Source organism: Rhamphochromis sp. 'chilingali' (assembly GCF_963969265.1).
Source record: "Rhamphochromis sp. 'chilingali' genome assembly, chromosome: 2".
In the NCBI taxonomy this organism is placed as follows: Eukaryota; Metazoa; Chordata; class Actinopteri; order Cichliformes; family Cichlidae; genus Rhamphochromis; species Rhamphochromis sp. 'chilingali'.
The window spans coordinates 45,561,371-45,579,302 of record NC_137930.1 but is presented as its reverse complement, the minus strand read 5'-3'; the positions used below and the strand labels follow the sequence as shown (position 1 = coordinate 45,579,302).

The window sequence follows — 17,932 nt, the reverse complement described above, 5'->3', positions numbered from 1 at the left end:
ATTACTTAGTAAATATTGATATCTATGACTAGCTAGTTTATTGTGATGGTGCTTTGTTTTCTCTATTATTATGTTGCTCTTTGTTGTTTGCTGTCTCCTCTGTTTGTTTGTTTGTTTGTTTGTTTTTTTTTCTCCATACAGGTGACCCAGGAGTTTTTTTTTTTTTTTTTTTTGTCTCTCTTCCCCCCCCTTCTCACCGTCTCTTCTCCCCTTTGGTTTTCTTTCTTTCTCTCCCCCTCTCTCTCTCATTCATTCCCCCTGTCCTATTTATTAAAAAAAAAAAAAAAAAAAAAATGACAAAGGATGAACTGAAGCTCTGCCATCACGTAATGTCGCATACTGCTGTTTCTGATGTCATAGAAAAAAAAAAAAAAAAAAAAAAAAAAAAAGAATCTGCTTCATGCATTTCCTGAAGCAAGGCCAAAGCCTGTCGCGCGGAGAGGTTCTTCCTGCGTGGCAGTGATACGGAGGCCATCCTGATGTGCGTTCTCAGAAATGCGAACAAGAAATGATTCTCCCGCCTGGGTCGGTCTGCTTTTATGCACAGCACTGTGCTGTAGTCAAGCAATGCCACTTCCTCACATACACAGTGACAATGGAACAATGGAAGATCTGTGCTGAGAGTCAAGGAAGGTGTGAATGTGTGTCTTTTATATAGGGCTTTGGAGTTGACGTCACGCCGCAATGCATTATGCAGAATCTCCTTATCATATTAAGTGATTCATAATTGTCACTTTATGCTTTCTCCATCTTGAAAGTGATGACATCCTTGCATTACATACTTTAGGTTCATTTTCTGCAAGGCAGGTTTCTGACAGAGAACAGGCAGATTTAGAATATAACATGCAGCGTTCTATAGATGGACACATAAAAAAATGAAAAATTACATGTATGTGCTAACTTTCTAAACACTTTGTTACATTAATGATAAAGTAGATAAAACATATTTACGTCGGCCTTGGCTCATTAGTTCTTGTCTTTAAATGAACTTTGTCTGTGTGTGTTTCAGGTACTGCACTCTCAAAGACTGAATGAACCAGCATTGCAGCCATGGGTCACTGTGAGCATCACAGGAAAGGTTGAAGCCGGAGTCGTGGAGACCTGCACCCACGTCGCTGCTCTTCTGTTTAATGTAGGAGCAACAGTTTTGATCCGTGGCACAAGGACTGTTACAGATGAACCTGCATACTGGGTTTTGCTCGGTAATATGACCAAGATACAGCCAGAGGTTGGCCATAAGATAGACTTCTCCTCTTCAGCTGCCCAAAAAAAGGCTCTTGATCAAAACATAAACAGACCATCCGTATTGACAGGTAAAAGGAGCCGTCCTCAAAAAAGGAAAATCCCACCTGCTACTGTGGAGGAGTTGTCACTGCTATTGGATACTTTGCTGGAACACAGTAAAGCTGTGGGTTGTGGGAATGACCCATAATGTTTTATCTAGGGGTCTAGATTTATGCCTGTAGTGCACTGCCGTGTAAATAATTTGCATTTACTGAATATATACTGACTGAGTCCCACTGTTCAAAAGTTGAATAAAGAAACAAACTAATTTTTGCCTCTTTTTTTTTTTATTAAAACCACCTTATAGAACATCACATCAGTTACAGTGTAGAATCCATGTCATTTATAGTTTACAAATGACAAAATGTTTACACAAAATCATGAGTGTTTACATGACATCACCCACTACTAACATTACTTTATTTACTGTATCTTTTGAAAAAATACAGCAATTTTAACAGCACAATACTTAAGAATATTTAACAGGAGCAGGTTTCATTTTTCCCTGGTTTTATTATCACACTGTTCACCAAACGCAGCAAACCTTCACCATCTTATCCAGAAGGGTCACCTCTTCACCCTTACATGGAAGAAGTAATCTGATTGGCATGGTGGTATGTTTGAAGCAGGTCCCTTGTGTAGCGCTGGAACCCAGTCATGATGTTTCATCCATTTCATAGGCTGGTTTGCTGCAATAATGCCAAATAATTAGCAACTCTATAAATAGAAGGTAGTTCTGCAAAATCACTCAGTAGGATGTTTGTTCTAATTTGCTATGAGCTCAGAGCGCATAGAAAATAAAACTAATAGGCTATAAAGAGTGATATGAACATATTTAGAACTTACCGGAATGAAAATGTCAGGAGCACCAACAGATATTTGGGGATGGAAGAGAACTGGAAGCTGTGAGAAGCTCGTCTCACAGCTGCTATCCAGGCTGGACGCCTTCGTTTGGTAACATCCGATACACGAGCTGCCTCATGTTGCTTCCAGGTTGGGAAAGAATGAAAAGATAAACCCTTTTCAAGCTTATTCTCTTGCCGGTCGTGTGATTGAACATTGCAGCCGACCACACAGCAAATACGAACCATGGCTGTTGTGTGTGCCTTCGCTCCCTTTTCACTTGCGCTAGACCCCCAAAATGGCGGATCGGGCCAAAATCTTTTCCACGCCCACCCCAGTGACATCACGCTCCAAAGCCCTATTTGCAGATCAGTCAATGTGTAGGATATTTTGTATGGATACGGCAGGCCAAAAAAGTTGTAACACAGAGGTTTGGCCTGACTTGGATCTGAGAAACTCTGAGTGAGCAAATGCAAATGTGCCAGGCCTCAAGGATAATGGGTGGTTTGCACAACAAAAGCTGAAGGAGAAACGAGCTGACGACCTGTGAAAATCTCAGCAGGGGTGATTAACACCTCGGGACTTGCACCAGAAAATAAAAAACCCAGTGTCATGGGCTGGGTCTGTGACCCAGTGTTTGAGTTCTTATATATTCTATATATATATAGAATATATATATTCTACTACTTCAACGGGGTCCACAGTCAAGAAAAAGCGGTGTTTGCGTCGCCCTCACACCGCCCAACACTCGGAGGTGAGTGAAACTGTTCTGTCATCCCAAGTTACCTCTGAGTGGAAGGCGTGTGAAGTAAATACAGACTTAGCCAGAGATATGGCTAGTAATGAACTATTAACCAAGCCACAGTCTAGAGATAGTTCTTCTCAGTCAATCACAAATAATTCACTCAACCCTGCAGGGACCTCAGAATCTACAAATAGACTGAAAAAGACTTCCACTGCTTCTCATGTTAATAGTGGGAGGGAGGTGTTTCCTTTTGTGTCTCTTACCATGTCTGCAGTTCCGACCAAGTCTGAGCTGCCTATGGCGAATGTCTTCCTTCCTGAGTCGGCTCTGCCCCTCCACCAGTCACTTAATGAAGGTAATGAAAGCAGAACTCAGTCACTGGTGAAGGTCATGTCTGGAAACCATGTTCTAAATAAAGGTTCAGCTGTACCAGAGCTGACTGGCTCCCAAGCCGCACCCTTCCTCAATGGGCCAACAGGTGTGCTTGTGTCAGAGCCGGACCTCAAGAAATGTGTTTTCCGACCTCTGGGACCCTCTGCAGCCACAGTGAGCAAGGATAATGCAGAGGTGGTGAACCATGAATTAAAGGGTGACATGACTAGTGATCCTGTTTTCCCAGCCACACTTGTGTTTAATGAACTGAAAACTGTGAACGCTGATCATGAACTCATGTTAAGTTGTCAAGATGCAAACATAACTGCAGATCATGGTGACCTGGACTGTGTAATGTCACAACATGAATTCTGTCTTCCTGAAGGTAATAAACAGGGTGATTTTGAACTGTTTTGCTCCAGCACCATTACCTCCAATCAGGAGATGGAGGCTGAGATCAGACACCATTTTCCCCTGTCTCTGTGAACTCATCACTAGATAAGATTTTGGCCTCGAACAATGGTGTTACCACTCACTCACAGTCTGAAGTGTCACCTGCTTCAGTTAAGGGTTCAAGTACCGTTTTACCTGTATCTGTCTCTCCACTTGATACAGTTATCACTCTGAAGCCACAGATCACTGCGGGTGTGGGTTCAAGCAAACGTGTCTGGCCAACATATCACAGTCATGCTACTAACATGCCATTAGTTAGATCCATACCCGAGTATTTAATGTTTGTCCAGGAGCCTCACCCTGATGGTCTAAGTCTTGTTTTTGTGGGTCAGGTGGTAATTCTTGTTTTTCGTATGACTAAACCAGCCCCTCTGAGCCTTACACTGCCATTGATTAGGTCCAACAAGCTTATGTTGACTTCTCCTGTGACTACAGAGACTGGGCCATTTGCCTTTAAGCCAATTAAAACCGATGCAGACTCTGAGAACCTAAGGATTGCTGGCTCAGAACTGGTGGTCATTAACACTGCTAAGATAGTAAGCACTATGGACTGTTTTCCACCTGCTCTCTCTCTCTGTGGGATTATGCCTCAACAGCTTGTTTTTCCTCAGCCTTTACCGCAGTTGGCAGCTCTGCTCCCGGTCAAGCCAGGAGCCTCCATAACTGTTCATCCTGCGTCTGCTGCTGGATGCCTGGGTGTGCCTACCCAGCACCCTGCAGCATCCACACCACTTCACATCATGTTAGCTGGAGGGCCCGAGGAGCCCGTCCAGCCTCTCGCCACATCAGCTGGAGGGCCCGAGGAGCCCGTCCAGCCTCTCGCCCCGTCAGCTGGAGGGCCCGAGGAGCCCGTCCAGCCTCTCGCCCCGTCGGCTGGAGGGCCCGAGGAGCCCGTCCAGCCTCAAGTCACGTCGGCTGGGGGTTCGGGAGAACCCAGCCAGCACATCCTCATGTCTGCTGACGGTCCGGGGAAGTCTGTTCAGCCGTCACCTGCTGTGTCATCCCCTGCGGCTGCCTCGCCGTCGCTGGGTCCAGCTTCAACGTCGGCTTCGCCGTCGCCTGTTCCAGTTTCAGTTTCAGCTTCAGCGTCAGCTTCGCCTTCGCCTGGTCCAGCTTCAGCTTCGCCTTCGCCTCGTTCAGCTTCGCCTGGTCCTGCCAAGCTGCGTCCACGACTGTACAGTCACTGGCCGTTTTTGGGGCCATTAGCTGGACTTCTTTGCCGTCCGCACGGTCGGCCGCCTGAGCTACCTTCGCATCGCCGCCGTCCACCCGGTCGGCCGCCTGAGCTGCCTTCGCATCGCCGCTGTCCGCACGGTCGGCCGCCTGAGCTGCCTTCGCATCGCCGCCATTGCCGTCCGCACGGTCGGCCACCAGACCTGCTCTGTTATGTGCTTTGGTGCCATCACCACGGGGCGACCGTGGCTCAGGGGGTTGGGAAGCGTATCTGTAACCGGAAGGTCACCGGTTCGATCCCCGGGCTCTCTGTCCTGGTCGTTGTGTCCTCGGGCAAGACACTTTACCCTACCGCCTACTGGTGTTGGCCAGAGGGGCCGATGGCGTGATATGGCAGCCTCACTTCTATCAGTCTGCCCCAGGGCAGCTGTGGCTACAACCGTAGCTTGCCTTCACCAGTGTGTGTGAATGCGAGATTGAATGAATAGTGGCATTGTAAAGCGCTTTGGGTACCTTGAAAAGCGCTATATAAAACCAATCCATTATTATCACCCCCCAGGTCGACTCCCTGAACTAATGAATTGTGGGCTTTTGTGCCGTCACCCTCCGGGTCGACCTCCTGAGGGGTGCTTTTGGACTTTTGCTCACCTGGGCTCGGGGCCGACTCCTGAAATGTTTTATGAACTGTTCTTGGGCCTTTTGTTTCAGACTGTTTGAGCTTCAGATTTGTTGTGACTCTTGTTTTCTTGGTCGGTTTCGTGTTTCCATGCCCAGTCTTTTGTATCCCCAGCCATAGCCTTACCATAGTTTGTTCCCAGTTTAGGTTTCTGTTTAGTTACTGCTCTTGTGCTGCCCTCATTCTTGTTTGTTTCTTTCGTGATCATCAGCCACAATAAAAGGCTCGCTTTTTGTTTAAGTTCACTCCCGTATCCTCACTTGTGTTCGCACCTGGGTCCACCACACACATCTCCGCATGGTCTGTCTCCACAAACCGTGACACCCAGTAATTCTAGGGGGTGTTGGGTTTAGGGAAGTTACGCAAATTTGCGCAGGTTTAGTAAACCTAGTGTTAAAGCTGCTATACAGAATCTGCACAACAAACTGGGTTGAAATATTTTTGACCCTCTTTAACAACATTCCAACATAACATTACAATTGATTGGGGAGATTAAAATTAATGATATATTTTTATGTGGTTCAGCCACAACTCTACTAAAACCTCAGCCAGTAATAGGTAGGCCAACTTTTGGACCATCCAGTTGTCTGTATGACTGCCGCAGTACGTGCGCCACATTTGCGCACTATCAGAAAGTGCCAAACAGCCCTGGTGGAGTGAGGAGCTGTAAAGAGAAGCAGAGTGCTCTGTTTCTAAAAATGTTTTAAGCTAGCTTGTTTCAAAGATTCTGTACAGCTGCTTTAAATGTTTTCCAAAAGCACACATACACTTCTCCAAAAGTTGATTCTGTTCATCTGGACGTAGCGTTTTGTGGGAGAAACGTTTCGTCACTCATCAAAGTGACTTCTTCAGTCTCAGCTGACTGCAGGTTTCCCCAGTCTTATAAACAGTACATTTGCATAATGACTGAAAACAGCCCACTGAAGGAACAATGGGCTGGGAGGTCCGTTCCGTAATCTTAATCACACATACACTTATCAGTGTTTCTCAAACTTTTTACAGTGTGTACCACCTGATAAAAATTTCAAGCTCTCCTAAGCATGAAACTCATAAATCTTACAACACAAAATTAGTATTATTAAATTAGTAAAATTAGTATCTGCAGTAAAGATTTTTTCATACATTGTATACATTCTACCACAGGCAAAGTTGCCTCCAGTTTTATATTTTTTATTAATATTTTATAATAATTTATTTGTAATAATTTATTCTGTTTTGGGAGTATTTTTTTTATGTATCTGTATTATATTATGCATACACATTAAAAATCTCTGTCCAAAAAATGCGCTCAGTTTACTTCTTACTCACTATGAGCGTCATTCATTATTCTCCCCCAGTAATTAAGGTTAGGATATGTATTTTTTTTTTATTCCAATCCATTCTTCTTTTGCAGCATTTAAATAACCTTTATCAGATTTGATGGTTTTGTTACAGACTTTTCAAAAAAAGTGTTTTGCTTTTCTTTCATAAATGTGGGATTAAATTGTGTTAAAATGTACAAAACAGTGATGTCATGTTTTGTGACGAGGACCCAGGCACAGAGCGACTTGATGAATTTAAGAATCTTATGATTTAATAAAGAAATTTGCAGACTTGCACAGAGATGGTAAAATTATGATGACTGATAACGGAGAAGAAGACAACAGACGACAAGGACAGGGAGGAACAGGGGTTTAAATGCATCAAGGAGACAGTCAGAGGGAACTCAGGACAGCTGGAGACATTTAAGGATGCAGGGACTGACAGAGACAGGGAAGAAGTCTCATTGTGATGTGTAAAGTTTATCTTGCCTGGCTGGGCAGCTCTCTGGGTGCTCAGCACCCCCAAAGCTCTGATCCTAGAATCGCCCCTGAGACAGACTAATGTCTTTGGTTTATGTGTGTCTTTTTTGGTGAAGGGACATTACACTCCACACCAGTTGGTGGCGATAATGCACAATTTTGCTGTTTGCCAACTGCCAATAAAAATTACTAAGCAGAAGCATAATAGAAACACTGAGCAGAGAATGATAAGACAAAACAATATCAAAATAAAGAACATTATAAGAAACCAAGCGATAGACTTAATTAATCAATTAGTGACTTAATTGATAAATATTGTAAATTATGTGAGAGAATAATGTGTCTTTTTTGATTTGGTATTTTGCATAAGGGATAGGGGAAATGCTAATGCTCACAAGTGGAATGTAAATACTGTCACTGCTACAGTTTCTACCACATTACGGAAAACACATGATGGCCCTGATGATTAAACACAGCTGCTGAAGACATTATGCTTAAGAGACACATATCCAGCTTTTTCCTTTCTTTTGTGATTTATGCACAAGCTTTGGCTGAAAATAAGCTCCCAATACTTCCACCACTAATTATACTTTAGTATGTTGCTCTAGGGAGGCATCTTTTTGTACTGAAACCATATTGTTGTTTCATAGAGGATCAAATGTTTGCTCCTCCAAATACAGCGCCAAAAAATTTCATGACTGCCATCACAGTGAATGTTTTCTGTTGTTTTCTGCTCAATTAGTCTGTGCTTTCTGACTATAGTAGAATTCAAACATATGAACCGAAATGAAGGGCGGACAGCTGCTGTCCTTTTATGAGGGAACAAGCAATGCAAACGAAAATACCAAGGCAACAAGCTCCAGACAAGTCTGTCATTTTCCTTATTTTTGCACATACTAATATGTACAATGGTCGGGGTGTGATCACTTAAACAGTAATTTTTTTATATTATTATAATTTATAATTACTCATCTTATGTATCTTTTTATGTTTTGCTTATGAGTCTTAATCATTTAAATGGCAAAATCACCCAAATGTCCACTATTTCCTCAAAGGCAATTTGGGGGTTACTGCAGGAAGTTGCAGATGTTCTGTGTTTCATGACCAAATGATTTCACACTTTCATACAATATTTTTTTTTTCAATGTGATGTAAGAAGGTGGCAGCAACAAATTGTTTTTTCACACCTTACTTTTAATCTGAATGTTTTTTTGTTTTTTTTCTCGCCTGTCCCATTTGGTTCTTTAGCCATCAGAATTGTTGTCTGAAGACCAACAAGGATACCCAATGGATTTACTTTGCCAAATGGATCATCGTGGCATTGCCGTATTGGTCCATTTGGTCGATCTTTGTTTTTATTATTTATTATATTTTATTTTCAGATGTTACAGACGGGACAGACATGAGTGAGAGATAGGAAAGGGAGAAAGAAAGAGGAAGGAAAGGAAAAACAGAAGGGGAGAGGGACAGTGAGAAAGGGGGGAAGAAAAAAAAAATCTCCTGGATCACCTGTTGAGAGAAGAATAGAAAACAAGCAAAAAAAAGACAAAAAAAAACCAAAGCAACATACTAAACACAACACCATCGCATTAATCTAGCTAAGTGTAAACAGCAGTAAATACTAAATATTCAATGTTGTTGTGCAGCACGCAGGACAGATGTGCTTCGAAGTAGCAGCCAAGAAAGGTGTAATTTGGGTCTACAAGCAGTGAACACCCGTGTGCATACCTGTGTGGATCAGCACGCTTGTATTCCAAAGGTTTCTCCATGTAACGATCTGCTAGGGAGTGTGGGGGGGCCATAGCCCCGTCCTCCAGGGCATGAAGCAGGTATGGAGGAGATCAAAACTCCAGACATCCAGAGGCCCCCAGAACACAAGAGACCATGGAAGACCAACAGAGGGGCAGCCGGTGAGTACCTGGACGCCCACCCCCAGACACAAAGAACCACCAACGCACCGACACCTGAGGGAGTCCGCCACCGGCAAGGGAAGTGGTGGTAGGTGGAGATAGGCCTCCAAACCTTGGAGGGCCTGAGGTGTCCCCAGAGAGGTGGCGTCTGATACCCAGCCTGACATATAGACACAGACATACAGGCACACACAGACACAAACATCCATTCCCCCCCTCATGCTCTCATATGCACTCACTCCACACTCAACCAACGTGGAGACAGACATAAAGAGACGCTGTACACTCGATCACACTCCCCAAGCGTACTCTACAAACCGGGTCTAGGTACCCTTGCCCCTGGAGGGGGGAACTGCACCCAGACCCAGGTGGTGTTACCCTTTTCCCTGCGGTGGGGAGAGGCAGACCTCCCCGACTCTGTAGCAGCAGGGAGGCCCCACACTCCAGACCGCAGTCGGACGGCCAACTCCACCTAGCCCTCCCGCTCCAGCAGGCCGCAGAGAATGGGGGTGGGAGAAGACTCCAAACCTCCCTCCACCTGCTCATTGTAGTGTTGATGCATGTGTGTTCTAAGGTGCAATTAAAACCCAGGAGGGCATGGAGCTACCTGCCAAGGAGCAGCAGGTAAGCGCATAGTCCCTCCTGATAGCCCTCAATGTCTAAGTGTATTTAAAATTGAGAGGTGGGCAACGACGCCAGGGGTGAGGTGTACACCCTGATGGTAATTTGGACTCCGTGATTGTGCCCACCCCCAAGATCCTATATGTATGTGTAATGAGAGTGTGAATAATGTGAATGTCTAAGTTGTGGGATAAAATTGAGGCAGAGGCAGCCAGAAGGGGACAGGGGGGGGGGGGGGGGGGGGGGGGGGGGTAGCCTCCTCTGCACCCTGGTGACATACCCCTACTCCAAGGCCCTGCATGTGTGGGTGGTTGTGGGGGAGCGGGAAGAGGGAGGCAGCTGGAGATGGGGAGGGAAGGAAGGGAGGGGCAGGTAACCCCTCCCTGGGGCCAGCTCCCCCGCTGACCCCCAGTAGGCACTCCCACACTCCGCGACCCGCCAGGGAAAGGGGGCCCAGGCCCACTTTCATACAATATTGAATCAGTGCATCAAACGTAGTTGAGATTAAATGAGTGTGATGTTATTTTTGATTCTATGCATATGATTAACATCATACCGCACCATGTGAATCACTGTACGTTTTTTTCTCATCTCATCCAGCTCCTGACATCATCTTTATTTTGTGTCTGTATGCATATATGTCTTGTTTTTGTCTATTATCCACACATAAAAATGATTATGCAGTGCTGAACTTAATCGATTCATTGAATTAGGCAATGTTAGAAATGTACCCCTTAAAAAGCTTTAATCTCATGTCTGACCACAAGATGGCAGTACAACCTAAGTCAGTCTTTCTTTATGTTTCTTCTTTTTTCAGTTGTTTTTATGGATTACTTGGAAGATAGCTATTATTTTTACATAAATCATAGACGTCTACAGCATATTTCCGACCCCAGCCAAGCATCAGAACATTTTATAGCAAACACCTTGGGTAAATAGTTAGGATTTCATAAACAAACTTTAATTGTGAATCTGACTGAACACTCATTTTTGAGTTTTAGAGCACATAACTACAACACATCTGTGCTACTGACTTTTTACAGGTACTTAGAGTAAATCGGTTTACTTTGTGTCCTGTTATTGCTCGCTCTGTTGCTTTTTTTCGTTTGTTTTTTCTTCTTAGGTGGACACATTTTAACATGCCCTCCTTGTATCTGTGTTTTTAACAAACAAACTCAATACTGACGCAAACAACAACATGAGCCATTGGGAACAATCAATTTATCCAATTTAACCCTAACGCTGACATAAACACACAGACATCGCATGCACTCCCTGACTCCTATTCTGACCTCTGTGTATGTGAGAGTGTGACTGAGGCACTGGTCAACAAAAAAGGCCTCAGACCACAGTGAGTTCAGCTGACCCAGTTTACAACAATGTTTTAAGGCATTTAGGAAAGATTATCTTATGCTTATTGCCCTCGTGAAATGAGCATTTTAAAGTGAACTTCAGTTCCTCTACTGTTGACACAACATTTTTTAACAAGCAGAACAAGAAAAACTGTATAAGAATGACACATCAATGATATCGATGTAGGGTCTGTGCCTTACAATGTAAAGCTTTCACGGGCTTCTCATTTTCCTTCTTCCTGATGTTTCTGTCACTTGGTATTGCTAAAACTATGACTACGGCACTAAGTCTGTCTTCCTCTCTTTTTCCACCACTACTATATCCTATTATATATAAATGAGTGACTTCATTACTCTGTGGCTGTTATGAATTTGAACATTAAGAACCAAAGGTTATTTTTCTTATACCAGAGGTTTTTTGGAGGTTTTTTTTTAAACATATTTATGTCTGGCAGGGTGTAACTCCTCAGGTTGCAGAAATTCTTTTTTCCAAAAACATCTTCTTCCAAGAAGCAGTTTTTGAGAAAAGAGGCACTGTTCACTCTGTAGCTGAGGCCTTCAAAATAGTTAATTCGTGCTCTCTGATAAAAAAAAAAAAAAGTACAGTACACCCTGCATTTCTCATCACAATACATGTAGAGCTCTCCTTACATCCCCTCCTCCTTTCTCAAATTTGATCTTCCTCTTCTCTTGTCTGCACCAAAGCAGTGTTGCACAATCATTACAGTTAAATTGCTAAATTCCCTAAGATATAAACTATAGCATTTTAAGTGTGTTCCACTTTTCAATTTTAAACTCTTCTTATCTCCTATTCTTGCGTCTGTTGTTTTTATAATAGCACTAAAATTCTTCCTTTTTGTCTCACTGATGCAGTGTTAGCTGTTGCTATCCCTCCTTTGTTCTCATTTCTGAATGAGCATGTTTCCCCCAATGACGACATGCTTTTCCCTCCCACTTAGGCTCTCTGGGGTTTGCTCTCCCTTCCCCCTCTTTCATCCAGCTGCTGTTTTACTGAATGAGCACTGAAATCATCATCATCGTCACAAACCACTGCTGTTGCTATGATATGCAGCTACCAGAAACATCCGGTTGTCTCCAGACAATCGCATGTGCACATACACACAAAACTCCGACATGCATGCGCACAGCATCCCTACATTACAGGATTATAGCATTTAATCTGCACAGCAATAGCCTCCAGATGCTGCTGTAATGCTGAACTGGAGAATGAGTGAACGAGATGGAGGAGAAACGAAAGGAAAAGAAAGCATGAGACAGAAAAAAAGGAGAAATGCCAAGACTCAGTCAGCGATATCATAAAGAAAGACACAGCTATAGTAAGAGATCAAGAGATGCGAACGATGCAAAGGCAGCAAGGAGAGACAAGATTAAGAATGGCTGCTTTTTCATTCATAATTTCCTCTTCATTCAGATTGCCTGTTAGCCCCGTGGACAGCCGTGATCACTCGATTATATAAGCAGCGGAAGAAGGGATGAAGAGGCAGAACTGGTAGAAGGGAGGGGCAACAGGAGGTTAAGTCAGGTAAAGGAGGATGGAGATGGTAGAACAAAAATAATCCGATCCTTTCACTACTGGCACATTTACCCTAATGTGCCAATCAGGAAGCAGTTCATTTATTGTGATGATGTCTACAGTAATTCAGTGGCATACATGCAGCACAGAAACTGTTGTCTATATTGTTTGACTGTAGGAGAAATCTGTGTCCATTGTTATATTATGTTAATCTGAAAAAAACTAAAATTAGTATTTCAAATAAACGTTTCAAAGCTCAGACTGTAAGATTTAGCTACATGGGTGTATCACAGTAAGGTACTTCTTTCAGATAAACGGAAACATGCACTTAAGAGGAGTAAAACTGAGAGGATTGAAGAAAAAAAATGGTACAAACTGCTGCAAAAATTAAGAAAGATTCAGTATACATTTTTGTCCAGATGTCTACTTTTAGAAGTTAGTTTAGTTTGCTGACAAAGGACAACAAAGGGCAGAAGCAGGAAAATATTATGGCAGTATGGAAGCCTGCAGAGCCATTCTTGAAAGTGTTGACAAGTGCTGTGGTAATGAAAATAAATTTGATTTTTCACTGTATGCATAAACTGTGAAAAACCCAAAGCTGTCTGTCTATATTCCATTAATCTAAAAAATGGGTATCCATTTATTGGATTATTATGGATGTACTTTAGTAATATTCCATAAACATTATTGTGGAACAAATCTGTAACTTCAAAGTGTTATTTATTGACTTTATTGGCTTCATAAATATAGTAGCAGGTCATTATTCTCTGAGTCTCTGGTGCTGTGCTGCCATGTTTGTAGCCAGGGTATTCAGGTCTGCAACAATTCTATAGCCAGTAAATCTTAAAGACTGCTCATTTAAATGTTCCACATTTCCAAATTAAAAGAGCAGTCATGATCAGTGTGTTACATATTTTGCTTACTTATACACACAATACAAACATGATCTTACATCAATGATGAATCATTCCTAAAAGCTTAACTATTATTTTGACTGATAAAAGTGATATGGTAGCTCACGGAAAAGTGTTTCAAATGCTGACTCCCATAGCTTTATGGATTATGAACTTGACTAATAGTAAGATAAGCAAGTAATATTATATTAATGAATTTTCTTTTTCATTCAGATATAATTACACATGCGTTTGCACATAATGTGAGAAAACAGTACCGTGTTTGGGAACCTATTATCCCAGTGTTTTGTTTTTTGTTTTTTTTGTTTGTTTGTTTTTTAGCAGAGGTGGTGGAGATACAATTTCTCCCAGTCCCATGCATGTTCACGATGTAATCTAACCTGGTCTTTTGCTATTGTTTAATTTAAAAGATATGTAAAAGAAAATATCCAAAGCAAAATAAATTTGAAAATATCTTCCATGTTTTGACATCATCAGCACATCAGTTTTAAATGGACAAATGGACAAAGACATCCTAAAAGAGAGGCATGGCACTCACACAATCTTGAACTGAAATCTATGGGTGACACCAGAAGATAGTAAATATCAATTAAAGTCTCATACACTTTGGCATTACAGCTTTTCTGTCCAGAGTTCCAGGTGAAGATTATTTTGAAAGTGTTATATGTCAGCTAAATGAAGGGTTAAACAGTTTTTGCCTGACTTAACTGGTCGATCTATACATGTCTGAGGACCACTGGAATTAAAGTTATATGTAGATTAAAATAATCAAAAAAATACCTGCCAATTTTGTACAAGTGGCCAGATGCATTGTCAAAAAGGCTGCAGGGTGGCAAGAATTGCTTATAGAAGGGATTTATTTTGTTTTGTTGGCCTTGAACTGTGGAATTGTCTATGCCCAAAACTTATTCAGAGAACCATTTTTTTTCTTTAGGCTTTTTTAAGTCATTTTGGAGATGCAACACTTTCTGTTTTAGTGATGATTTGTTCGCTGTGAAGTGCTGCTGTGCTTTGTTTCACAGCACATGTTTGAATTAAGATGACTTATTTTTTGGTTGACCCAAATAGGGTTTTTTTTCTCACCCCTAATAACAAATACACAGCGGCCAGTATCTTATTGCATGTCACCTTGTCACGGCTGCCGAGGCGAGCCGTGTGGAATAAATGAGGATCCAAGCGCAGGCAGTCGTAGAGGAGTGAAGGTGATTTATTGAACACAAAAGAATGTGGACAAACAGCAAACGGGGCTCGAACTAAACTAAACTGGGAAACAACTAAACTACAGAGCACAAACCTGAATGAAAACGAGCAGAGGAGGATGACGATGAACAGCAGGGAGAAGACACGGTGGATACACAGACTGACACTGAGTAATACAGACGAACCGGCAACAGGCAGGAGAACACACAGGGCTTAAATACACACACCAGTAATCGGGATGAGAGACAGGAGGGCAACACAGCTGGGAGGAATCTGGGCTGACGGGACAGGGGAAACGTAAACTGATCACACTCACATACGACATGGACCTTCACAATAAAACAGGAAACTCAGATACATGGAACCAGACAAGACATTGAACTAAACAGACAGATTCACAAACAGATGGGGAGACACCATAGACAGACAGGTACAGACGCAGACTTAGAGGCAGATCGAAAATAACACAGAACTTAAACAATCATCATCTAGAAAATGATAACAAACTAAAAGCGCTGGGTCACCGACCCAGGACCATGACACACCTCCTGTAACCTCACTGGGAAGAGATATGAAACAGAAGAAGAGTTTAAGGGTGGGGGAACGAAAGAGAGAATGAAAGAGAGTGAACCAAGGGATGAATCATACTGTGATGACTAACGTCTTGCATAACCTAGTCTAAGAATCCTTATTGCTTGACAGCAAGCGCCCACAAAAAAAGCTTTTGTAAGCCACCCACTGTGCCCTCCTCAAAATCTACTCCTGTATAAATACTAATAGCATTTATTACCTCATAATACCTGTGTATATGTATCTTATTATAAGAAGGCTATCACTGTTTAAATGTCATTGTGTTCAGTAAGACATTTATCAGATGAATGACTGAAAAACACAGATGAAAAGTATCTTGTGTGGATGCAATAAAGGCTGTAGCCCAAATGGCACTGAGGTTTGGATTCAGTTAGATGGGCAGGACTTGCGCTTTCACTGGGCCTTATCAAAGATATTGGTATTTTTGGACTCTGTCATAGTTCATTTACATAGTTCATTTGATACATTTGGAAATGTATCAAATATTGCTTAACTTTCAGGTTGGATACAAGTTTCATTCATGCTTCTCAAATATACACATATATATATATAAAAGAAACAATATGGTCGTGTCCAAATTCATGGGCTGCATCCTCCTGAGGCCGCATTTGTAGGCCGATTACGTCACAGCGACGCGACGAAGGCTGTCCAAATTCGTAGACTCCTCCAAATGCAGCCGACAAATGCGTCCTCCTTTTCCTCGAATTTGAAGGATGGGTCGGGTGTGTCCTTCGTGGCCCACCATATCCCAGAATTCATAGCACCGCTACTAAGTTTTTAATATTACTCTTATTACTCTTTCTGGGTCACAAAATAAACTTTTAACATATTTTCAGGCGAGAATGTAGCTGTATAACCTTCAAATATCTGCTCGGTTTATCAAGATATCGCATATTTGCAAAAGTGCTCCGGCGTTTTCGGAGACGTCTGTTATCCACCAGCTCGATAGCGAGCCAGGAGCTCGAGGGTCACTAGAGCCGCCGAGAACGGCAAACTCCCAGCACATCATTTTCAGATCACCGCGGACTTTCGCTACTTGGGTTAAACGTAATATATAAGTCACTTAGATAACCTAAAAATGTTATTGTTGGGCTTTTTCAGTGTTTTATTTGTTCGTGAGTAAATCGGTTTGGCTGAGATCAAAGTTATTAGATTAGATAAAATAAAACTTTATTAATCCCCCGGGTGGTTTTCACACAGCTGAATAAACGTCAAACAGAAAACTCATTAAACAGAAGTGTGAGATGGTCGAGTGTCCTGTTATATTTTAGATAGCAAGGAGCAGACAGTCATTATTTTTGAACATATAGACATACATAGACATATACCTATCCATACACTAGTGGTCATAAGTTTGAGAAACACCCCAGCTTTTCCAGTTATTTACTGCAATTCAAATCATTCAAGTCCAATGAATAGCTTGAAATGGTACAAAGGTAAGTGCCATAACTGCCAGAGGTTAAAAAAGGTAAGGTTACACAAAACTGAAAAATAATGTATGTTTTAGAATTATACAAAAAGGCCTTTTTCAGGGAACATAAAATGGGCAGTGGGCAAGTTACTTTGAAAAAGTCCTTTTGCCAGACCCTGCCTTCGTCATAAATGCTGTTCAGAATTTTTATGGCTGTGGTTAGAATTTCCAAGTGGCCAAGTAGCAAAGGATTTTAGTGGTCTCAAAATATCATTTCTGTTTTTTGCAGATAATGTGGTTCTATTGCCCTCATCAGGTGGTAGCCTCTGACTGGACCATTGCATCATCACAACAGGGCAAGTCAAAGTCCTGATCTTAACCCAATTTAAACTCTGTCCAAAAAAAAAGAGCTGTACATAAATGAATGCATGAAAACGTCAATTGAACTGAAGCAACAATGTAAAGAAGAGGGTGCCAGAATTGCACCACAATGATGTGAGAGACCGATAATGTTATGCAGAAGATAATTACCTGAAGTTATTGCTGTTAAAGGTGATTCGGCAAACTACTGAATCATAGAGGCTACTTTGTTTTTCACACAATCAACTGCGTTTTGGATTAGTTTTTGTTTAATAAACAATGATACTGTGTAATGTTATGGCATATGTTACTGCTGTGTTTAAAGAACAGGGTGTCCTCTCTTTTTGTAAATTGTATCCAGTAGCATACACAGATACAAGTTTATGTAAGGTTGTGTTATGAGTAATTTCTTTGCTGGTTTCCCCTAATTTAAGACGATGGCCTACTTTTGATTGTGACTACACCCCCACCCCCAAACCATCACTACTCACCCCCCAGTCACCTCTCAAACACACACATCCCTTTTACGTCCTCCTGCAGAGGCTTCCGAACTTCCCTCATGGATTTTGTTGTTCCATCCAACTAAAAATAAATACCCGATGGGAGAGGATGAATCAGACCACCCCACAACCACCAGCAAACTCTTCCCCCTCCTTTTCTCTTTTTCCCTTCGTCACTTGTACATTATGATGCATTGTGAATAGTGTCTCCT

The 17,932-nt window shown here is 42.1% G+C and overlaps 1 protein-coding gene across 1 annotated transcript in view; it reads right to left on the bottom strand.

Moving 5' to 3' along the window:
* Nucleotides 1-4,645: 4,645 nt before the first annotated feature.
* Nucleotides 4,646-17,932, bottom strand: part of LOC308384378 (uncharacterized protein) — a gene marked incomplete at its 3' end in the record, with an annotated part of 40,820 nt that continues 27,533 nt past the window's right edge. The window contains exon 6 of the mRNA XM_080862892.1: nt 4,646-5,119. Coding sequence (XP_080719018.1) covers nt 4,646-5,119 — 474 coding nt within the window. The remainder of the gene's footprint in view (nt 5,120-17,932) is intronic.